The sequence below is a fragment of the Rhyacophila brunnea genome, unplaced genomic scaffold, assembly GCF_057557595.1.
Source record: "Rhyacophila brunnea isolate RB1 unplaced genomic scaffold, BYU_Rbru_1.0 scaffold_19, whole genome shotgun sequence".
Lineage (NCBI taxonomy): Eukaryota > Metazoa > Arthropoda > Insecta > Trichoptera > Rhyacophilidae > Rhyacophila > Rhyacophila brunnea.
In genome coordinates this window covers 24030278-24056400 of record NW_028232848.1, presented here as the reverse complement: position 1 = coordinate 24056400, position 26123 = coordinate 24030278, and the positions used below count along the sequence as shown (strand labels likewise).

At 33.6% G+C, this 26123-nt stretch overlaps 1 protein-coding gene across 4 annotated transcripts in view; it reads left to right on the top strand.

Annotated features, from left to right (window-relative positions):
* The window catches only part of LOC147072862 (ral GTPase-activating protein subunit beta), a 51510-nt gene extending 28330 nt beyond the window's left edge, over nucleotides 1-23180 (top strand). For all 4 annotated transcript variants that reach the window (XM_085945928.1, XM_085945927.1, XM_085945925.1 and 1 more), the window contains 13 exons: nucleotides 2911-3045; nucleotides 7923-8144; nucleotides 9197-9303; nucleotides 12189-12295; nucleotides 13250-13341; nucleotides 13833-14013; nucleotides 15073-15205; nucleotides 16414-16515; nucleotides 19458-19663; nucleotides 21008-21516; nucleotides 21999-22085; nucleotides 22170-22410; nucleotides 22939-23180. In XM_085945928.1, the coding sequence (XP_085802054.1) occupies nucleotides 2911-3045; nucleotides 7923-8144; nucleotides 9197-9303; nucleotides 12189-12295; nucleotides 13250-13341; nucleotides 13833-14013; nucleotides 15073-15205; nucleotides 16414-16515; nucleotides 19458-19663; nucleotides 21008-21516; nucleotides 21999-22085; nucleotides 22170-22410; nucleotides 22939-23062 (2246 nt within the window). In that variant the 3' untranslated portion in view covers nucleotides 23063-23180. The remainder of the gene's footprint in view (nucleotides 1-2910; nucleotides 3046-7922; nucleotides 8145-9196; nucleotides 9304-12188; nucleotides 12296-13249; nucleotides 13342-13832; nucleotides 14014-15072; nucleotides 15206-16413; nucleotides 16516-19457; nucleotides 19664-21007; nucleotides 21517-21998; nucleotides 22086-22169; nucleotides 22411-22938) is intronic.
* Nucleotides 23181-26123: the final 2943 nt, after the last annotated feature.

Sequence of the window (26123 nt, the reverse complement as noted above, 5' to 3'; positions counted from 1 at the left end):
CTCTGTAAATTAAGAGCGATTTCACTTAGAATAAAAATTGCCCATTTTCAGAGATGCCTTGCTACATAATGTTATAATTATTATATGTGGCTATTGTATAATATCTAGTATTGTTTGCTTCATGTCATTTCTTGTCCACCTCTCCTTTATACATAACCAAAGTCAACAGTGATTAAAATATATTTTATCAAATTTATGAATATGGCATCTTCAGGCACCATAAATCAGAAACCGATAAGTCACATATATGGTCAAAATCTAACAAAAAAAATCTACACAACTATGCTATGTGGAAATAATATAATTAAATTAAGTAATGTCGATATGTTTAATTCTATTGTACATTATATTTATTGCAAAACGGAGTTTATTAGCTAATGCTTATTGTTTTAATTTGAAAATAAAATACGATAAAAACTTTACAATATCGTATTATAATTAATATTAAATTGTAGACTCATATACCGTGTCCGGAAATTTGTATGTATACAATTGATCATAGGACACTTCTTCGTGAGCCGTAGTCCTTGAAACATATGTTCGTATAGCATTTAATCAAAAGACGAGTTGTTCGTTGAACATTTCACCGTGTAGTATATTTGTAGTATGTATGTTACAAAATGCGGCGATAGTTTGCAAATTCTAATGTTCCAATTAGATTCAGTACGAAGTTTATGAGAAGTCTTTATTTGTTTTAAATAATTTAATGATAAAGATATACGATATGATTATATTTATAATCTACTTACCTTCCTATTTTCTTCTGTCTGTCCTTGTATTAGGATGGTTTTATTATATATTTTTATGTGTTTTATTTATACATAAATTTTATAGGTTAACGAAATAGCATTATTTACTTCAATATTGTAAATATGAAAAATGCCTATGTCGATATGTCATGTTTCCAGCACAAGCGCTTGTTTAATGCCTTTCACACTAATTGTTAATTGATAATTATTTAACAATAATTTATGCACTATAGATTTTTTTGTTGTTTTTAATACAAATAAATAATTTGGAAAAGACTTAAAAATAAAGCTTATTAAAAATTAATGTTTCAAGTACAACGGCTTACGAAGAAGTATCTTACGGCGAACTGCATGCATACAACTTACATGTAACCCTCATAATATACACGTTGCATAAGATGCCAAGAAATAATTCACATGGAATAGTATTAAACTAACATCAATTATAATTTAAATTCAAACTCCATCAAGTACCCTCAGTCGATAATATTAATTTTCTTTTGTGTAACATTTTTAATATTAATAAAATGGATTTCTACAATTATTAATTCATTTATCTGTCAATTACTCTTGGTGGAGGTCCCCATCATAATTAAATAGTTTAGTAAGTATGCAATATTTTTTTATTTTCATTTTAAAACCTGTGGAAGAAGTACAGAAAATTGTGTTTGGTATTATGTATTACTTTATTTGTTATTGTAAAATCATTATTGACTTTTTTTCTTTAGTTTTGCTTTATCAGCCACATTTTATATGGTATATTTGTTTTTACTTTCAAGAAAGTGTTGTCATATTCATACCTTTTCATATCCCTGTAACCCTATGTAAAATAAATGTATAGAGCATAGACAAGCTGTGGATACTTAATCAAATAAAAGCAATTCAATAATTTCTTACTTGTAACTGGATGTGAGATATTTTTCTGTATATTTTTTTACCCATTGTGTAATTCATCATCACAATATACTGCATCTTCTAAATATTCTAATGACCTCCCGGGTTGCCTTGCCTACACTAATATTTTGAGATATCTGATATTTCAAGATAAATTAATATTGCCATTATAAAATGACAGTAGAACCAAAGAGTTGAAGTGTTGTACTTGCAAAAGTCAACATTTTCAATAGAGGCGACATGCAGATTCGAACCTGCTGGGTGTCGTATTTTTTTTAATTCTTTTAAATTCTGGTGGTTATATATTTCTAGGAAGTGTTTTCATATTATGTATGCACTATTTTAAGTTTAGTATTAAATATCTCAACAATGTTGAAACTGAAGTTGTCTATTTAGAGCATGAATTCCCAAACTATGGATCACGACCCCGTGTAGGTGTGAAAAGTTTTCTGTAGGGACGCTGGCTGAAACAGTCAACATAAAAAAATATTTAATTTGTACCAAATCGCACTCCTAGTATGATAAGGTTTATCCATCAAAATTGACATTTTGAGTAAAGTATTTCTCTTATCCATAATTACGACATATTTTTTTAACTAATATTATTTTAAGATTCAAAAAATTTCTGAATCAATTCTGGTGTGCTATGTTATCAGTCATATCCAAATGTTACCTGGTTATGTTGCTTACCAAATACTTGATTTTACCACCATTATTGCTTCTACGTAATGACTATCTCTGCGAGAGTGGATTTTCAACACTTCTTCATTTGAAAACCAAAACAAGAAGCAGATTAAATGTTGAGAATGAAATGAGGTTGGCATTAACGAAAACTCAACCGTGAATTTTAAAGCTGGTTAACGAGTTACAATTTCAACCATCGCATTAAATATGTCTTAAATTAGAATTATATTGACTTATATTATACTGAAAAATCTATTTTCGATGCATTTTTGTTACGCTATTAAAAAGGCTTATTACAATTCATTGCGGTTGCACCGTAGAAACCAAGTTCTATAAAATGGGGTCACGACTCGAAAAAGATGAGAATGTGTGACTTTGAGTATTGGGGTAACGATAATAACCATGTACCTAATCATGTCACATGAGAGTACTTCGCACTCACAACTCAAGTAAGAAATCTTTGAATTACTTCTACATATTGAATACCCACGGCATGTCTAAAATATTGGTGTTTAAAATTGATGTGTATCTAAAAATATGATTATTCTATTTTTATGCCGTTTGCCCATATATAATGCAATAGGTGCTGCGCTACTGGTCAGAGCGACATATCTTGTCTGCCACAGACTAATTTCTTCGTGGAAGTCAGACCTCGTAGTCTCATTGGCTGCCCTCGAGCTTTTAGCTGGCCTCGCTCGCCTCCACACCAGTAGATCAGGTACATCGAATCTCATTTTTAATGTATACTTTATCATTGTTTTAACTGGTGTTTACGTGTTAGACAAACCATAATAATCGAGACAGTAATATTGTTTTATTATAAACAATAATTTAATTTATTTTCTGTAACATGTCAAATAATTTATTTTTATATTCAATGTTTTAAAACTGGTGTGTAGTACCCATAACAGTGACAAGGGGTAGGGTAGGCTTCTATGATTCACCATAAATGGTACACACTAAACTTTGTCAATCATACTTATTTGTTTTCATTAAACAAAGAATGCAAATTGCAAATGGTGATGGTTGATTTTTAAAAATCAATTAAACCCTGCCTAACCAAACCATAATGGTTTAAGTATACTATAGGCGATCTAACAAATATAGTGTGGACTTTTTCAGTTGTACTTATTTAATTTCATTGAATTAAGAATACATATTACTAGGCTTAGGATTCTTAGGTATTTAAATATTTTTTTTGAGCCCCATAACAAAACATCAAAAATATCTATTTGTTTCAGACTATTTTGAAACATTTAAGCCCTATTTGTTAACACCTATCTTTAAATAATTTTGGATAATTACATATTTTTACATATTCTAGGTTTAAGCAGATATTTTCACATAAACACAAAAATAATGGAAAACCGTTCCATAAAAAATGAATTGGCATTCGTCACTTCAAATTATCGTCCCCTGGTAAACACAATTCGGCCCCTTAGAGTCAAAGAAACGTATTTCATTTTTCTCTACTTAACAGGAGACCTCAAACACAAGTAAATTTACATTACACAGACATTAACAAGAACGTTTTTGCAGGAGATTTGTATTGACTTATCTTTTATCCATTGAATTTTTTGATAAGTTTCTTTGTCACTTAACATAACATGTCATTTAATGTCCTGTACCATATGTAAGTCAAAATTGTTAAAAATTAAGATAGGTTTTTTTGACTCTAAGGGGCCGAATTGAAATGTTAAAATCATCTACAAAGTCACTAGTGGAGCAAATTAATATTTTAAACAATGCTGATGCTAAAATAAGAAATGTTCCTAGGCATCTATTCTGTACAAAAGACTTCTGTCGGTCCGCTACGGGAGCTATCTAAGGTAGGAAAGTATTGAGGTATTAGCACTTATTGTAAAAATTACACTAAGTTAGCCGTCTAAACAGTTAAAACTGACTATTTCGCTCTGAAATTTAGCATAGCCAAGAGAGGTGCTGTTAAAACATAGCACTTATTGTAACAATTACAACAAACGTATTGTAATTGTTACAATAAGTGCTAATACTTTGATACTTTCCTACCATAGATAACTGTTGTAACGGTCGAAAACAATCTTGTGTATAGAATAGATGCGCTAGACCAATTGGAATAAAAATAAGTACAACATTAAATAGTGTTTTAAATTAAATATACTGGACTGCAGAATATTAAAGCTATTTTGGAAAATAAATCAGATGCCTCAAATGTTTAAATTTTTTCTACTTCAGAAATAGTTTCATTTACATCCGCAATCTGTAGAAGTGGTGAGAAGTTTTTCCGTGTATAAAAATTTGGTAAGATCAAATCATCATAGATTCACTTTTGAAAATTTGAATCATTATTTTATTATTTATTGTAATAAAGCGTTTTCTGTTTGTGAATAAATAATAAATTAAACTGTTGAAATATATATGATTTGTGTATTTACTTACTTAAATTTTTAGCACCTATTTTTGTTTTTTGGCACATAATTATGAAATTTTAATAACATATTTTCCAATTATATCTACATATTTTAGATACCTATTATTCATTTTTAGCACCCAAAAATCCTAAGCCCTACATATTACAGATAGTGTTGGTTACTTTTTTCACCAACCATAATAAATAGATATAAAATATTCTTCTATCCATAAAATATTTAAAATTGTGTATGATTTCATGGCATAATTTTATATATTTTATAGCTATACAACTATTTTTTTTATTTATCTATTACGGTTTGGTTTACGCAGAGTTTAATTGAATTTTAAAAACTAACCAACACTATTTTGTGTAGTTTTAGTTCAATGAAAACAAATGCATATGAGTGATGAAGTTTAGTGTGCACTATTTATTTCGGATCTTAACAGCCTACCTCCACCCTTCGCCACTGACCTATAGTATATATAATTAATGTGTGTTTTATATAATACATAATATATATGTATAAATATTATTATATGTGTGTATTTACTTATAATTAATTTTGATAATAAGATATGTTTATATACCTTGCATGCATCAGATTTTATCATAGGTAAGTTGCATTCATTTTGTTTGTTTTAGTATAATTAAAAATTCTTTTAAAGCAATGGATATGTTAGAATCTGCAATGAAAAAATATAATAATTTGTATATTTATATAGCATGATTAATCCAATGGTCGTCATATTTCCCTAGAATATTTTTAAATGTTTGAAAGTAGAAAATATCAAACAATGGCATGACGTGATACTCAAATTAAGAATAAATTTATCTATTTTTCCTCTGTACTGAATAAAGAAATTGTTACTTAGAGGTTTAACCATAACCATAGACATTATAATAGAGCTTTCATATTATATAGAATGTCACTGTTTTCCTCTATTGACATTCATTCCTTTTCAGTTTTATGTCTCATAAAGAGTGCGAGACATAGATAACAGACGTATATATATATATATATATAGATTCGTAAGTTCCATACAAGAAGATGCCCCCTATAATTAGTACCATCTATTGGCGTGACTAGAAGTTTTGACTATGACAGAACCATAGATCCGAACCCAAAAAAGTATTAAATACTTAAAATAATTTAATACAATTTAGTTTATATAATTGTAGATTTTATAATTATATAAACGAAATTGTGACGACAACAATGAATAAAAGTCGATTTTTCAATACAGGTAGGTACACTTTATTGCAATGATAATCATATTGACAATATTATGAATAATAACATAAATTTATGAGGACATAATTATGTAAAATAATAGTAACGCACTCCCACCAAGGAAATTATTTGTCAACACTTCCTGTCAGATTGATGACTTCATTGATTATTTCATTTTGTGTTTCATTATAAATTTTCATCGCTTGCTGTTATTCTCGCAGTCAAAACCTCAACGATCGACAATATATTGATGTGGATTCTGAAACAATAATTTTAAAATGTACTTAAATATAAAATGACAATGGTCGCCATTTACACTTTTGTAATAATGCGCAAATATAATATAGATATTTTAGGTAGGTACGTAATTTACTCAAACATAATCTTTTTTATATACCTAGGTATCTATTATTTATGTTTGCGTAGGTATATTTGCAAACGTGAAAATTACAATAGGTAGGTACTATCATTATTTCGATGCGACGACGGCAAAGAAATTTCAAGGGGCATACAAGCGTATATTACCTATAAACATAATATAATAAAAGTAGACTTACACATTAACTTATTTTATCAGCCATCGGATTGCAAAACCTTTTTATCAATATGGTTTAAAAACGCCGAAGAGCAATATTATTCACTTTTTATATTATATTACACTTGACATTATGTCAACTCGAAAAATATTGGACGACTGCTTTTGTTTTGAAAATATCATGTAGAATTGACATGAAATTTGAAAAGACTGATCGAAAGCTCCAATGTTGATTGGCTGGACCATGGGTGAGCTCTGATTGGTCATTGAAATGGCCATGTATCATGCGACTTCGTGTGTGACCGTGCTACCATCTATTCTGAAAACTGAGTATTAGGTGGTCACGTTCGCTGTATGGAACTTTCATCCCCCTGGTGTGAGATCATCTCATACCTAACTTCAGGCACTTACCTCTATTGTTAATGTAATGTTAACATCATCAATCATTAACTGAAGGCATTCTAATGCTGGATGAAGGCCTACCCTAGCTATGTGTTTTTGCCAAACCGTGATGTTTAGTACCTTTTGGGGATACATTTTTATCACAACATTCATCCAGTGGTTGTTCACTTACCCCAACCCTGTGCCATTTTAATAATTGGGTTACATTTATTACATTACGTCTCCTTCATGCATTGGTTTGTGGAATTTGTTGTAGATGAGTTATCAGTGAAACACGTGAGAGCACTTTTGATATTAGGTTTGATTAAATAAAGATGTAATTTTGACTTGTGTGTGTGGCCGTGTAATGCATGTACCTTTTACCGAGGCCTGCAATGGACTGAATCATGATCGAGTTGAGCGGGACTCTATAGGTTTATTTTCTGGTTTGTTTCACATCAGCTTATTGTGTTGCTTTTAAATTTTAATTGATTCAGCACCTTGGCAATAATTAAAGATTTAAAGCCAATAACCATATCGAAAACATTCTGGAAAAAATTCTATAGACTTCCTATGTACATAATATTACTCGGAAGTTAGTCAGACTCAGATTTTAACAATAAAAAAATTCATACATTTGTATTGGTTACTTTATTATTAAAAATATGTATAGGTATTCCTCAACTAACGACCCCTCAACTAATGACATTTCGAATTTGCAACTGAAAAAATATATTTTTGTCTTCACTAAGTAAAATGTTATTGATTGATGGGTATTTTCAATTAGATAATTTTAGTATTTTGTATGAAACTCGATTTACAACCAATGTATAAGAACATAACTCAGTCATAAAATTTGTAATTTTTTTGCAATTAAAAGTTGTAGGTACTTTCTAAGTAGGTACACGTAGGTACATTACCAATAATTAATAAAAAATAACATATTTTAAATGAAAAAAATATTGCGAGTCTCTCGATCTACGACGACGATCCACAGCCGTGGTATTAGTCCTCTGCTCTTTGTCTGGTTAATAAATATGATATACCCAATTGCAGATAGTCTGGAGTGCAAGCGCGCGGTACGTTGGATCTGCGACTACATCAGCATGCAGTGCTCGCGACCTCCGCCCGCCCACTCGCGAGACCTGCACTCTTCCGTGGTTGCAGCCTTCCAGTGCCTGGCCGCCTGGCTGCGTCCGCCACTCCTGGCCGACCACGACTGCCTAGCCATTGTGATGGAGGTAGTGGAGCTCGGCATATCTGGCTCCAAGAGCGTCGGTAAGATTCATCTGATCATTTTACAACATCCTGCCTTGTGTTTATAGCGATGATTCAATTACCCCCTTGGGGAGGGGCTGGAAAACTCAAGGAAAGTGCTGATAGGCAAAAAGGCAGTAGGGGTTGCAAAGCTGATCAAAATACTGAATGAATACAAATCTATACCTTTTACGCATTGAGTTGTATGTCTGAAAAGGTAATTACAGGTCAAGCTGATTGAGATAATCTAATCACAACAATCAACATAAATTCATTTTGAACAATTATGTTGTCACTCAAAAATACCTGTACTGTAAAATCAACTTTCAAACATACAATCTTATGTATATGAGACAAAAAAGGCAAGAAATACAAATCGATTAATCTCATCTTCACTTCTATTAATCATTTTACATGATTTGAAATCATCATACTTATAGCTTGCACCCACAACAAATGTCTGGCCGGTGCAAGTTGAGGCATGACCACACGCAGTCCGGTACACACGGTGCTAAGAGAGGATCACTGTGTGTCAAGGTCTGGTGGTAAGCCCACCGACCCGCTGTTTATAGGCCGTCGCGTTGAGTTGCTCCCGTCGTCAAATTGGTGTGCAGGCTTAATACATGAATAAAACTAGTATTGCACTCCAGTAGTTATATTTAAAAATTGTCTTATTGAAATGCAATCTTCGATATATCATCTTTAACTGATTTTATGGGAGGAAATATAATATTATGCTCCAAAAGGGTACTCTAGGCCAAATAGGGAAACTCCGATCCGCAATGTTATATCTATGAATTACTAAACAAAATTAAAATAGATATGTACGTAGTTGGAGATACATACATACTAGGGATGACAATGCTGCAAAAAATTTGCAACTACGGAATTTCAGGGATAGTATTTTTTGAATCCCGGTGTTTTAAACAAAAATTGAATTGAAAGCATTCTATAACACAACAAAAAAAAATTTTGGCTACTGACGAAATGTAATTTCTTGAAGGTACCTACATGGCTACCTCTTGAGTCCATAAATTAAATATCCATAAATGATTTTTAATTTTCTTTTATAGGCAAGCCCAGTGAACCGATCAAAATGAAAGACGAGAAAGAACTAAAACCAGTTTCTATGCGAGTCAGAGACGCAGCTGAAAATCTGTTAGCTCTAATTCTTGAACAGGTATGTCTGTACTATTAATTTGCATGAATTGATACAGTTTGAGGAAGCCAAGACCCACCCTGGCTTGTCATGCTCCTAATGATGAAGATGTCAGTATTAATAACTGTTTTCTTTGATACCTACATAATTTATAAACTTATTGCTGAACATTTGATAAAGAAGAAAATGGAGGATTTGTTGTATAATAATCAATTTTAATGCCATATTATTTGTGGAAAATACATTTCTTTTTCATTGGTTCTACAATCCGGTTTGGATTTTGGAGGTTTTTAGCATGCCTAGTTTATTTTCATGAGAAATGGTTATCAATTTGGTCCATGCTCTGGATACAAATACTGATTAAAAAAACAGCATATGGATTTGCTAGGTGTGGAATTCAAACCTGCAACAACAAATTTAGACTCAGATGGTCTGCCGTTACCTCACAGTGTACATTGAAAATAATTTACTCTTCTTAAAAGTTAACGTTTCCTCTAAAGCCACATAAACTGTGTTTGTGATAAGATATCCTATAAGCTCCTATTGCCCATAGAAATTGAATCGTAAAAATGTAAAAAGCGTGTAATACGAGGGTGGGTCAATAATTCCTTAGAAAAAAGCATTAAAACAGTTTTTATTTTTGTATTTTTTTTTTATTTCTCAACATAATCTCCTTGGAGCTCAATACACTTGGTTAGACGTTTCTCAATTTTTTTTAAACCGTCAGAAAAATAAGTTTTCGGAAGGTCCTCAAAATAAGCATTTGTCCGATCGATGACTTCTTCATTTGAAAAAAAACGTTGTCCACTTAGCCATTTTTTTAAGTTTGGGAAAAGGAAAAAGTCACTGGGAGCTAAATCTGGCGAATACGGTGGGTGGTCGACCAATTCGAACTTCAATTCTTCAATTTTAGCCATTGATCGTAAACATGTGTGAACACGGGCATTGTCCTGATGAAAGAGGATTTTTTTCCTGTTTAAATGAGGCCGTTTTTCTTCAATTTTGTTTTTTAGCTGGTCCAATAAAGATGCATAATAATCCCCTGTTATTGTTTTTCCTTTTTCCAAATAGTCAACGAAAATAATTCCACGTGCATCCCAAAATACAGTAGCCATAACCTTACCAGCTGATTTTACGGTTTTCGCCTTCTTTGGACATGGTTCGCCTTTCGCAATCCACTGCTTTGACTGTTCTTTCGTCTCGGGAGTATAGTGGTGTATCCATGTTTCATCTACAGTCACAAAGCGACGAAAAAATTCATCCGGATTGCGTTGCATGAGCGACAACAGGGCTTTAGAGGCCACCACCCTATTGCGTTTATTGTCGACTGTGAGCAAACGCGGCACCCATCTTGCAGAAATTTTTTTCATGCCCAATTTGTCATGTAAAATAGAAATGACGCTACCTTTTGAGATCCCTGTAACCTCAATTATCTCACTCAACTTTAATCTTCGGTCACTTAACACCATATCGTGGATTTTATTGATCATTTCTGGTGTAGTCACCTCTACAGGACGTCCTGAGCGTGGTTCATCCTTTGTTGATGTACGACCACGTTTAAATTCATTTAACCAGTTATAAATAGTTGCAAGTGAAGGAGCAGATATGCCGTGAACTAAATCCAACTCATTTTTTATTTCCTTTGCTGTTAACCCTTTTATATTAAAATGTTTATTAACAGCTCTAAACTCAATTTTCTCCATTTATGTAAACAAGCAAATTTTTTTTTTTAAATGTACGAGAAACACACAACAACCCGACCAATCTGATTGAAACTTCGCAGCATACTGAATCGGTAGTGCCGCTGCATGAAAACAAACCGCTTACAGTACTAGTCGCGCCACCTGTCGGCTTTTCTAAGGACTTATTGACCCACCCTCGTATAATATTATGATTTCATTGAGATTTTAAATTAACCATTCATATTTTTATTTACGTTTTCAAACTAGCCTACGTAACCTTGTCGTGTTTATTGATTCGTAATGTATGACTGACATGTGAGAGAAGGAGAAGATGTGGAATCCTCACGCTTTAAACTGAAGCGTAGTTTCCCGTTACTATCACGCAGTAAGCTCTTTGCACAGTAGGACAATACAATAAAACCTCGATAGTAAGAACACTGATAATTCGAAATTCGCCGTTATTCGAAATTTTCGCGAAAAAAAAGTCCCTTGAATATTATTTTCATATAAATCCATACATTTAATTCGAATTTCCTTATTCGAAATAATTTCAGAGTCCTGGCATAGAAAAATATTCAATTAAAAAAGTACACTATTTTATGAGCCAGTTAGTGAAAATTGTGACTATGAAGGTAATAAAAATAATCCTGACATTTTATCACTATCACATTATTGGATTTTCACATAGTTTTACTAGAGAACCAATGCCAAACAATTGTGTTGACTAATTAAAAAATTAAAAAGTATTTCGTTTTTTTCTATAATTCTAGCTAGTTGGTAATTTCAATTTATGGATTAATGAAACATGGAATTTGCACAGATTTTAATTTAAAAAAATTGTATCGGAAATTTGGTAGGCACATCTATGATCGGAAACGAAATTAATGAAAATCCAAAAAAAAAAAAACCAAATATTTATATTTTTCTCCCATACATTTCATATTTCGTAATTCGAATTTTTTTTCGATTTTCGGTCCCATGGATTCCGTATTAACGAGGTTTTACTGTAGTTTGACTATGAGTGCAATGTATGCCCAAAGGAAGACCAAAACATACCATTTTCACAACGAATGGGAAATTAAGTATTTCTTCATATAATTTGTAACGCCTCACTGTCCTCAGAAAATAGTAGTGTGGTAAACCACAGCCTAAATTGAAGTTGGACATGCCTGACATAAACATAAGAACTTTGGAAATCTGTTCAATAATGATATTTTCTTGTAGGTTGGAGGTTTTCCAAGCGCTTGCGGTGCAGCATCTCTTGGCTCGTTGCTTGAAGAACGTACTCTGGCTCGACATTGTACGCCATCAATTAAGCCACCCACTCACAGGTACAAAAAAAAACAGCGAAACAGGTAAATTATCACTTTTGATACTAAGCGAAGCAAATGTGTCATCACAAAGTGAAGGTTATATATTTTACAAAGAATAGTTAGTCATTTACCTAACTCATTAGGTCCTTGCACTCAATCAAACACACATTGAAAAACAGAGATTTCATATTTTATTATTTGTGAACTTTCTTTTCTCATTTTGACCATGTCCAATCCTAATAGGATCATTGTATTAACAGATTTTTGTTTTTACGAGAAATGGATGTTAGCCACTTGCTCAACCTATTAGGTCCATTCTCTGATCCCTCTGAACACAAATTGAAAAACAATATATGTATTTGCCAGACCTAGGATTCGAACCTGGGACTCAGCTCGGGCAAACAAACTGCTTTAAATTAATTACGCTTAGTCAAGAAAACAAGTATTTTTGCAAAGTAAAAGTAATCCTGAGATGTCAAGAATCAAAAATCTAGCAGGATTCAGTGGGTCTATTCTATACTTATCGAACACTAAATTGATAAATAGTATCAAACTTAGGGTAGGTTTGTATCAAAATATTAGCACTTATTGTAACAATTACACGAAGCTGGTTTTTATTGTTGCAATAAGTGTGATATTTTAACAGTTTGATAATATTTATCATTTTATCACTTTAGCAGTCGATAAGCATAGAATAGACCCACAGGAACGCAAACCCTTGTTTAATAGGTCCTAAAAACTTCAAAATTTTATATTATTTCATTTCACAAATCAACATTTTATATTTTGTCTCCCATACCTCTAATAATTTAATATCCGAATCGAACTTAGAAATAATATTATGCTTGATTCAATCAATAGACATTCACTTTATAGAGATACGGCTCGAAAAACTGTGAATTTTGGCGATTCAAACTCATAATCACATATGGTTTTTGTAATCATATGCTATACAATGTTCTCCTTCTTCAGGTTCCGTTACTTTGTGGCTGATGACAGTACACTGCTGGCACTTCTGGAAGAGCCGTTGGCTAATGATCAAGATCCACAACCCACTCTTACAGGTACCTATTAGAGTTTTCAATCAATTGGGATTTCGCTCGATTTTAAAACTCTCGAATTACAGGATTATTGATTTAATTTTGTCATATGATATGTGATTTATGGCAATACAAAGTTGGGTCAGTTGTAATAAATATTTTTTTATTACATGTAAAATTTTGTTAGACATTACATCATTATAATAAAAATTGTTAATAATAGTTTTCATGTTTATTTTGTCAACTAGGGGATATATACATATATATTATATTTTAAATAGATCTCTAGTAATAAAATCTATAAAACTTCTTCCTTGCTCATTCATGTTTTAAATTTTTTTTAGAAATACAATTTTTTTTATTATGTTTGCTTGTTGGCAAACCATAATTCACATTAATTTGATCCCAGGATTGAAAAAATAATTCTCCCAAAATCCCGATATTGACAAATCTAATTATAATTTCTAGTACCTCGTAATAATATTACGTTTTAATTATTTCCTTTTTATTTCAAGTGATTTTAAGAGGCGCGTTTGGACGGCATGCGTGGACCCTTCAACTGAGACAATTGGCTCGCAGCCGAGCAGGGGGACGGTCAGGGGGGTGTAAGGGAACACGACCAGTTCCTTTCTGGGAACCACCGCCCAATGCCCCGCCATCCTGTTTGCCTCTACCGCAAGGACCGCCATCTGCCGCGTGAGTATCATTTGAATTATTAACCTTTCCTAGCTCTGTGATGTCTAGTTATGTTACAAATGTTTTTAAATATTTCATGTTTTAATTAATATTCACATTATCCACATCAATACAAAAATAGTAACGCATTGTCATGGTACAAGGTGGAGTAGAATTTATTAGTTCAGTAAGAGACGGGTTAATATCATATGGTGATCCTTCATCATTCGTTCTCCATAATTCCATTAAAGAGAAAGTCATCAAACATATAACAAAAGTAATTCCAAAGAGTTCGGATTAATATAAATGGAGCACATTAACTATGTATATTACTAAACATGACAGTTATAATTATTGGAATTATTCAAAAACATTTTTAGTGTGGCTGAATTTTTATCTATAGAAAAGTTAAAATTTCTTGTGTTGACAACACTGATTACATTATGAATAAAATGCAAATGGTAGCATGTTGTTGACATATTTGCTGTGGTCACTTACTTACGTACTAATATTTGCAATTTTACACAAATACATATACGTATCCCCATTGCAAGGTGTTTTTATTTCAGTGTAGGTCTGGCAAATACATTTGAAGTTTGCTATAAGTAAACCTGTAATGCGTACTGTCTTGCAGGTTATTTAATGATTATCCTTAGTAACCTTATTACATTGCTTCATTCGCATAAATAAGTTTTTGTTTCATATTTTATTTATCTAGTTGATATTAGTAAGCGGAAATATCGTTATGTTACCCAATTAAGAGATGCTTACAAAAGATTATTTTGGCCTGTCATTGATTCTTATAATGCTATTTAAAATTACCATCTTCGATCCTAAGTACAGCATAATAGTCTCCATGGAGTGGAGGTTGTATTGATAGATTTTTTATGAGGAATAGTTGTCAGCCATTCGCCCAACCTATTGGGTTATTACACTGTACAAATACACATTGAAAAAACCAGCTATACGAGTTTGAACCCGCAAGCCACAATTTTATTTATACATAGACAGTATCACTACAATCTAAGCAACAGGTGCTATTTAGTTGTGGATTTACAGGTGTTAACTTAATTATTTCAGAGATAAGTCATTCCCTTCATTGGACAGTGTTTTACGATCACTCAACGATCCGGGAGCAACGCAACTGTTCAAATTATTAGAGACCCAAGCGGCCATTGAAAAAGTATCCAAAGAAGCTACCGATACACAAATGGTAAGCTATTATCATCTTAATTTGATCGTTTAACTTTTTTTTTACCATAATGACTTATTCCAGTGGCTAAGAGTGCCTGTTGAACGAAAAGACATCATGAGTAAATTTTTTTTTTAACCATCTTTACTCCTAAACGGAGCAAATAGGTCTACATGAAGTGAAGATTGTGTCAACAAACTTTTTTGCTAGTAATGGTTTTTAGTCATTTGCCCAACTCATCGGGTGTTTGCACTGGATCTAACACACATTGAAAAACATGTCATCCATTTTTTTCCTAGTCGTGGTACCGATCCTTATGACCCGACCCTACTTAGGCTACATTGACAAAAATTTCTAAAATGTGAATTTTATTTTAAAATATATATGTTAGTAAAAATATGGACATGGCAACACTGCCATGTCCAAATATTAGTTAATTTGAAACCATTCAATTTCCTATTGTATGCATTTCGAGTTTCTACTTACTGGAGAACTACTTAAGAAAACAGCTTTGACAGTAAAGTTGTTATCCGCAGTTAAGGCACTTCCAGGGAATACAAAATTAATGCGAACTGGTTTATCCTAATGGGTGTGGTATAACAGGCAACGGATCTCTAGTGTGGAAAAATATGGGACAATCTTAAACACGTGTTAGAATATGTTATTCTCAATAGTTACGTCTGTATGATAATAATATGCATTAAAGTTTGTTACGTAAATGTAACGTACGTCCAATATTGAGTGTCGTCGGCATGCTTTGTTATATTTGGGTTTTACGGCTTAACCGCCATAAAATACCCTGCTTCAAAATATTGTTTACACACTGTTCTGTGGACACTTCACAAAGATTTAAATCCCATAATTGCCCTGTAATTTCATACAAAAGTCAAAAACAACTTGAACAATTGAGTGACCTAAAAACTGATACTACACAATATAATTATTAATCTGTACTATTTATGGCACTTGGGTATTATGTTATAAGCTCAAAATTAAGAATTTAATTGGAATTCTTCTTTCGACCCATGTCCACCCTTCAGCTGGAGCGCACACAGCGCATCTGAGAATCACTCTCACTCACCAGTCTTCTTGCGTCATTCCAGGCCATGCCAGCATCCCGTAGCTCCACCGTATACACTCTATAGATAGTATTTCGCGACCTTCCAGGACGCCGGAATCCAGTTGGCAATTTGAATCGTTAACACTGATTTATTTTTTATAATTTTTAGAGTCCTGAAGAGTGTGTTCCTCCAGAGCCTGTACAAGATTTTCAAACTGCCAGATTGTTCCTGTCTCACTTTGGCTTTCTGAATATTGGTGGCGATAAAAAAGTAAGTATTCTTTTTCGAGCATTATCAACTTATATATCGATGAAGACATTTGGCTTAATACCAAAATAATCCAAACTCAGAAACACAACTGCAATTCTATTTGATACACACAAATACAATTTAATTTATAGAATCTGGATAAACATCACTCTGAAACTATGAGGAAATAGTGTTCTTATATTGATTTTTAAAAAAAGCAAAAAGTACACAGAAATATTTGGTATATTTATCCAATTATTAACCTACAAAACACCTACCAATAACCTATATTGATCCGACATAAATAGTAGACACTGAACTTTGTCAATGGTACTCATTTGTTTTCATTGAACTATGAATACAAACTGCAGATAGTGCTGGTTAATTTTTGAAAATCAATTAAACCCTGCCTTAGCCAAACAACAATAGTTTAGGTATGCTATGGGCGATCTTATAAAAATAGTGCACACCTTTTCAGTTATACTTATTTGTTTTCATTGAATTAAGAATACATATTACTGATAGTGTTAATAATTAGTTTTTGTTTTTAATTCATTAAGCCCTGCCTTAACCAGTAACAATAGATAAAAATTATTATATCAAATATCTAAAATTATGTATGAATCAATGGCATAATTTTAGATGTGTATTAGAATTTTGAAAACTAACCAACAGTATCTGCAAATTGTAGTCTTAGAGCCTGACGCAGAAACATTTGTCTTAAGTAAGATTTCCTCAGGACAAAACACTGTGCACAAACATCGTCCTTAGCTAAGATCATGTTGTCTATGGTTCACATCGTCTTAAAGCTTCGGTCGTTTTTTCTATTGAAAATAATACCATATTGAAAAATTCTCTTTCCTATAGTTTAGGTACTTAAATTATTTTATAATTGTTAAACGATGACAAAAATATGACAACTGCACTTTATAAATGCAATAACTATAAATACATATTAATATTTAATTATAATACTCTTATGTTTCCGTTGTAAGTCATTATACGTGATACATAATGACGCGTGGCACCGCAAGATATTTTTTTAACATGGTAACACTCTTGTTTCTTGCGCGGTATCAGGCGAACATAAGTAGAGAGGGGGAGAATAGGCCTGTCTATCCATTGAAAAAGTATCGATACATAGAATGGGTATCGTATCGAAAGAAAATGTCGTCCCTTAAGGAAAGGATGGCCCACACAACCTGAACCGGGCCCCCACTCCCCAGGCCAGGATTTTTAAGTTTACTTAGGGTTAAAAGCAATGTGACGCTCAATATTAGCGTTTTCAAAATGAATGCTGTATTTTGAAAACGTTACAAGTCACTATTGTGTTTTAGTCAAAATAGTGAAAACAATCCTATAGGTATAAAAATAAATAGGTAGGTAGATGTAAAATATATTATTTTACAGAAAATGTTAACCGTTGTCTTTAAAAAAAACTACTAACATTTGTGTATTTAGGTAATATGAAGATTTTTGCAACTTATGTCACTGTTTTTTAAAATGTGTCAAGCAACGTTTTCGAAATACAGCATTCAAATGGTGTTCGAGGTAAAATGAAGGATATTCACTGTATTTTTAGTGATTTTGTGTATTTTTTAATATATCTCTATATTAAAAGGTCCGCAGTCCCCATTCACTGCGGACCATTTAATTAATATTTAATTATCACATTTAAATAACATGCTAATTATATCTAATGTCCACCTGATGGGCAACGCACCAGTTGCGTTGGACGCAGTGAATGGGTCATTTTTATACGACCCGGGTCGGTGTGTCAATTGTATTTACCATTGGTGAGTGTGCATAGGTGCCCGAAGATGCCGAAAGGCGATACCCGTGTCGCAAAAAACGATTCAAATGGAAATAGTACAACACTTAAAACCATTAGAATTTATATCTATTTGGATTGCGGAGTTGTCAAATATCGCGACATACGATAATAAAAAAATGCATCGTACTACTATTGTTAAAATGTTAAAATCGTTGAAATAAATAGTGCGCAGGCGACTTTTTTAGTTTTTTAGTATTAGAGCAAATTTGTGATGTGTGTTTATCTCACTTATCTGATTGACCCCCAGGCTAGAGCCCTGTTAGCCCCCCGCCTTGCGGGGGACATGTTTGTAAATATCGTTGTCAAATTATGGTTGTTTGCAAAGGATTATTTATAATTTTATTATATATCCATCGTTATCGAAAGAAATTATCAATAGCAAAATATCGATGTATCTTTCATAAAGTATTGATACTTCAAAATATCGATATTTTTGTTACGGTCCTGCACTCATGCGTAATACGGAAGGGGGCGTGTTCATAACAAAAGTAGTCTATGGTTAAGGATTCCTTAACTCTATACTCAGGATTGTCTATAGTTAAGTCATCCTTTTCGGCGACTTATCCTTAGGAACGATTTCTTAGATTCTGCATGCGGCCCTTAGTTAAATGAAAACAAATATATATGACTGACAAAGTTTAATGTACATTATTTATATTGGATCTTAACAGCGTACCTCCACCCTCCGCCACTGTTATATTGCAACACTACTTTATTAATGTAATGTTTCAATTGTTACACAGACATATACAAATGGACAGTAACTGTTAGACCTCATAATTACCACTAATCATTGTCACACAGAGTTTGTTCTTTGTTTTCATTTTTAAGAGATTTGAAACTCCGTTTATACAAAAATTAGACAGTATACTGCCTCCTGAAACAAAAGTTGATTTGATTTATGAAGTTTACAAGTTACAATGAATGTGAATCTCAATTACATGACATATACTTATAAATTTATAAATGAAATAATATGATAAATTTATTCAATTGTAATTAACTATTTCTTTTATTCAACGAATAATTCACAAGATTTAAGAATATATCATTCTGATTATTGAACATTCATAATTTTTTAGTAATATATATGTTATTCAATTGTGTCAATGTTGAATGTTCTATCCAGTCGGGTGTTTCGCGACTGCTCGCCCTGGACTCTTCGAGCGATGAATTTGGTCGAGAGTTGAACTCTCTGGATAGGCTGGGAGCGAGGGCCGCAGCGACGGCGCACGTTTTCTACTGCGCCAGAGGTCAACGGCATCCGCGTGACATGTTGCGCAACACCAAACGTGCTGATACTGTCTCTCCCGCATTCTTGGAAACTTTACGAGGGTAAAAATATTCATTTGAACTGTTTTCTTTTCTTATCTTTTAAAATATTGAATTATGATCAATTAATTACTCCTGGTTTTTTTTTTAATGGCTCTACAATCCTATGTCGATTTCGGCCGCCTCTCAAACAGTTTTTTGTTTTGCGAGGAATGGATGTTAGTCAATTACTCAATCTATTAGGTCCAAATACACATTGAAAAACAAAGATGTGAATTTTTTTGCCTGACCTAAGATTCGAACCTGGGATCCACAACGTTATATGCCTGACGTGTAACCGCTCGGCCATCTAACTCCTCAGGTTACCTCTTTTAAAATTCTGGTTGGTGGTTCGACGTAATGTAAATAATGAATCTGTACTGCGATGGTTAACACCGGTTTTTTTCACTTTTTTAATTTTATTTCCATAATATGTTCCAAATTATTATTCTTTGATGTGGTAAAATATTAGAGCTGCAACTTTATTGGTGACAATGCAATGTTTAAAGATATCTGCATCGGACCAAATGTTCAAAAAAGTGTAGAAAGTTAAAGGCAAGAAAACAATAAAACTGCAATATTTTTTAAAGAAATGATTATAGGTTTGTGTTGGGACGCTAATTCCACTTATTTTGTTATAAAATACCTCAAAATATCTTATAAACAAACTTGTCAGATTGAGATTTCAAAACTCTGTTTTTTCTCTCCTGTAAAATTGTGTAAACAGCAGTTATAACCGTTTGCCATCACAGTTCCGGGTATGTTCTTATCAGTGATGGAACTTTAAAATCTGGATTCCTATTCAAAAATATTAACGCCCGCCCCATTTCTAACATTAATAAAAATTACGTTAGTATCCCGCCAATTTTATTCTATGTAAAAAATATCATTCTATAAATCCATATTTGGTGTCAAAAATATTTTTCATTAACTAATGTGCATGATACATATGTGTAAAATTAAAACACACCTCAATTACAATAATCACACTGTCGTCGCAATATAATCATTACGATACGTCTGTTCAATACGACTTAATATTTGCTGTAAGTCATTTGGAACCTTTTTATTGCAATACTTTCTCAGAATTTCTTAGATCTCCGAGCATACTTTATTCGACACAAAGTATGCATGTTTTACCACATTTAACAATTGAGAAAGAAACACCTATTTCGAGAACCTGTGTAGGATAATGTCACTAGAATTTACATATATGTATATCTTTTTTAAATAACTTCAGTTTAAAGTATTAATATCTTATAGATCAATCTTTCAATCGATCACCCCATGGACCCCCATTTCGGACACTTCAGACAAAAAGACAATATTTTATTTTGTTTGTATTCTAAATAATCGTTTATTTTATAGACTCGGCTGGCCAGTAAAAGTAAAAGACCACGCGGGTTGGACAGGTCACATCGACACCAGCTACAGTCCCGCCGTCTACGCGGAATCGGAACCCGAAAACACAGATGACAGTTTGGATCCCAGAAACCCTAACCCTCCACTGGATGAACACGGTGGCGCTCTATACAATGGAGAAACACACATCCTTTACTGGGCTGATTCCAGCTCGGAAATAGCATTTATTGTGCCGTCAGATAGAGAAGAAACAGATAATGAGTGTGCCGAAGCAAACAAGTCAGATGTGGATGGAACCTGTCCTTCCCACTGCAGCCTCGGTTCAGGCAATAGTAATTCCTCGTGGGACGTTTCGAATAACCCCGGAGGCGTTCCCTGCTATGAAAGAAGTGTCAGCGAGTGCAACAGCCAGTCTTCGACAAATGTGGCGGCGGTAGGCAAGCCGGCCGACAAGCCTCGGACACTTTCGTTGGATTTCGAAAAGCATTCTCCCAATTCCAGTTTTACCTCGGCCGGTGAGTCAATGCAAAATCCATGTTATCAATATTTTGCTGCATACTAACAAATGTCATCATAAGCAAAGATGGTGAAGAAAGTTCTGCCAGATGGCGCCTTCTGTGGTTTTCCTGTCAAAATCGCTGAATCAAGTGTTAGAATGTGACAATTACGTAACGTATCGACTCCATATCAAGACAATCAATATCCACACTATTACGATGTTTTGCCTTAATTATACTCACGGAATGTGTTGAAATGAGTCTCGCAAAGATAAGGTCCAGGTAAATGGCAAAACAGCTTTCAGTGAAGCTTCATAAATAACTGCGAATTCTGTTTTCAATTTGATCTGTTATCTGGTATCTTCTAAGTTACCTGATATCTATCTCATAATTCCATGATATACATGGACACTAATGTATCCCAAATCCTATTTTTCTGCTTGTTACGGGCACGTCAATAATAAAGAATATATATTGATAATATTTTAATAAATTTACAGGCAGCGGTAGAAGAAATCGTCAACATTCCACCAAGATTCTGATCATATGGCTGGAGAGTTACGAAGACCATTTAGACGTGTCAATCGGTAAGTTCACATCCATAAAAAGCCTTTTTCTATTGTGATATCTTCGTTTCTTTAATTGTAATGAGTTTTTTTTTTTAATTCTAGATGGGCTGCTGCGCTACACGGAGACCGGCGTGGCGTGGCGACGGAACGAAGTGTGCGTGGTGTGGGTGCGGCCTCTGGGCTCGGGCTTGGTCCGAGTACGGTCCCAAGGTGGGGGAGTCGGCTCGTCCTGTCCCGCCGGGCCCCTCGCCGACGGCTCTGTCCTCGAACTGAGGAAGTTACCGGCTGCCTTACGTCACACCGCTTTCAACATAGCGAGACGTGCTCGATTACACGACGACAGGTGTGCAAAATATAAACTATTACTAGTGACACCTTAAAAGTTAAGAACAGTTTTTATATCACTAGATGACTTACTTATGGGTGAAATTGAATTCAAACATACATTTTGTATGAAAAGCTATAATTGGCAATATTGGATTTATATATTATAATGGTGTCTAAAATGTTGTTATTATTTCCATAATGCAGAATGCACAAAAGAATCCAAATAAAAGTACAAAAAGTGAAACCCTTACCATTGCAACTTGAACACCCTAGTTGAAATTTATCCCGATGAAGAACGCATTTATTTTTGTAACTTTTTTAAATTGGAAGCTTTTGAATTGGATATTGTATGATGTGTTATACACCATTTCACTATAAAGTCAACTTCCCAAGGATTACGTCTTGGCCATAAAGTGATAAACATATTAGTGTATTCTCGAAATCCCAGGATTGTCATCCTTAATTCTGTTCTCATCATCAATGTAACACTTTGTTATTCAGACAATACTTTTGTTATTATATACTGTTGTAATATTTGTTTCAGTTATCAATTGCCACACGTTCGACGGAGGCACAAGATTCAAGAAATAGCTCAGAAGTTCAAGAGAGACCTGTCGGAGCCAGAATTGTTGGCCTCTCTATTCACCGATCCAGTTTCCGATCTGTAATCTCTCATTCCTCGTATAGTCTATTGAATAAGTGATCAGTATTATAATCAATATTAATCTATGTCTGTATATTTTATATTTAATTAAAATTAATATTTATAGAAGATCAACTAATAGATTGTTGTACTTAATATATTTTAGTATTTAATATTTAAATAAATATTTAACTTTTTCATTGGAGTTTTATTTCACTCGTCGTTGCTTATTTTAACATAATCAATTATTGTCGAATATCTCAATATTGACAGTGACAAAATAGACATAGGTAAGTTGTAAATAATAAACAAGTGTACATATTGTGATATATACCACAGACAAAAAGCTGCCACTACGGGAAAATTATGTGTAATGTATTTAAAATGTTATCAGACTGATACTCCCATCCCGTAGCATATTTTGAACCTTTGAAAGGTTCCCAAACTTTTTTCCTTTGTGGACCCCTTACTGTTCTTGTTATTTTCCCGTGAACCCCCCCAGCTTGCCTAATAATGAATTTTTCTAAACTCATTAACTTTAAATGTGGACACAATGCTGCTCATTGTGATATGTATTAAATTATTATCCATCTCTGGTGTTTACGTCTATTATCTATGGTCTGCCGGTTGAGTTCTATTCAAAATATTATCTATGGATGCAATATGCTGTTAAAGAAACTGTTAAAATTAATCGAAATTACCATGAATAATAAATAATATTTAATTCAATATACTAATAAATTAGAGTTGGCACTTTCCGTGATATACATGTGACACCCCGGAAGTCCGGGTAGGGAGGGGAGTCAGGGCCGCACAGCCCGATCCGACCTCCGCGCTCAACTCTCCGGTCAACCGGGCGTCAATGAAGCCCTGATTAGCGTGCTGTCGGTCGATTCGTGTGTGTCACACGACCAGCTTCCACCCTTCGACTAGCTCAGTGGTTGAAATTGTTTAGGGCGGTCAAATGAAGCTGGGTTTCGGTGTTTCGGTAGAGCACGTTCAGTGTAAGGTTAGGTTAGGTTAGGGTAAAGATGCAGGATTGACAGTTGATTATGTTGGATCTTCCCAATGAAACACACGTGGTTCGTAGCACAGAGTTTTATAATTAACAGTTAGGTTCACAACAAAAAAAAACATACACCACACAATATCAATTCACATTAACACAATTATGAAGTTTAACACGGTTTATAAATTTTGAACAGCCCTAAATTTATTAAAGATGGGCGCCGTAGGCTGTCAATTAAAATCTAAGGTTCAACGAGACACACAGTCCGTTGTGTTTCAGAGACTCCGGCTAACTGCTTCGCCAGCCTGGACACCTACCGCGTGCCGTCCCTGTCGCTGTCCCATTCACCCCTCTCTATCATTCTCGCCCGCGGCGGGTACCTTCGGCCTTTACCTGCCATGGGTTTTTTTCCCGTCAGGTAGCCGTGTTACTGAATTCGGGGGAATTGGGCTCAAAAGGAACAGCATTAGGTATATTTATTCCGCTAACAAATAAAAGTACAGAGCATTCCACATGATCGAGCGGCGACAGAGGGAAATCCGGCTTGGTGGACTACAAGAAACATGAATGTGGCATCCATAACTTCGCTCGTACTTTATCCTTAAGGGGTCCTCCATTCACGTATAAACGTGGAGGTATCACATGCATTGACGAAACTATATACTAAATTTGTCGCCGTGACAGCACGTGACATGGTCATAGTGTAATCGCAGCTTTACTGTTGTGATTTTGTGTTCGGTGTGATGGTGTTTTCAGTATGGCTGAATGGTTACATGTAAATATTCTAAGCTGCCTTACCAGAAAGAGATGTTCATGTTCAATGTTCCAATTGTATTATTAGATTCAATAAGAACATTAATTTGATATTAATTATTATCAAATATTTAATAGATACGACTTGAAACTTATGAGCAACTACCAAAAAGTGATATGTATAAATTATAATACATCGTCGAACTCGGTTATTACGATTACGGATATAACGAAATCTCGGATGTAATGATGAAACATTCGTTGACATTTTAGTTTATGATTTTCTCCATACATTTATTCACTTTTATAACGAGCTGCTTATCGGGTATACCGAGCTAAAATATCGTCAAAAATTTTCTTAAAACTGTTAATGTGTAGGTCGTTTAAAAATATTTCGACCCTAAGCAATAAAATTCGACCGGGCAGTTAACTAGACCGATACTGCCGGGATCGCATTACGTTATATAACGAGTAATGCTTATACTGAGCAAATTCAGTCGGTCCCATCTTCCTCGTAATAACCAAGTTCGACTGTATTTCTAATTTACTTATCTGCCTGTCTTCTTATCTTTTCTTTGTATTCCAGTGGTTTTTATCACTTATTTTATGTTATTTAGACATGAATTAGATCTCAATACTTGGCAATCTTTTCTCACGGCGAACTTTGTTACGACCAACTGCATACGTAAAAAACAAGTGGCTGAATTGATGAAATGTTTATATTCTCTATGGTCGGCCAGTGCTAAATACATTATGAATCAAATGCAAATGAGGGTTTGCCGTTGATAGTCATTTATTGGTTATTTTTATGTACAGCCGGCCCTCGATTTTCGTACGTTCTACTTTCGCACACTTCTCAAAATTTAGATTTTTGTTTATAATGCAAAAACTATCAGCTTCCATGTCAGTCATTCCTCTCTCCACTCCCCGTCACATTCTCAAATACGTAAACAAGTTTAGTTTTACGTTAGTTAGGTCGCTGCTGATGTGTTGTGCGTTTTGCCAGTATATTTGTTGATGTAAATATTTCACCCATATAAATTTATAAACATGAATGAGAAACGGAGAAACTCCGGTGTTGATATGGACAGAAGGAAATTAAGGACTCATAAACTTCATACGATCGAGACAAAGATGAAAATAATATGGTTAATTGAATCTCACTCACAACTTCTGTCAAACGAATACTTAATTGAATAATGAGAGTTAAATGAAATATAAAATGAAAGTGAAGAAGAAGCTGATAAACTCATATTGGCAATCAAAAATATGAATGAAGCCTTCATGCATCTTTACAAAACAAAAAATCCAGACATTCAAAACA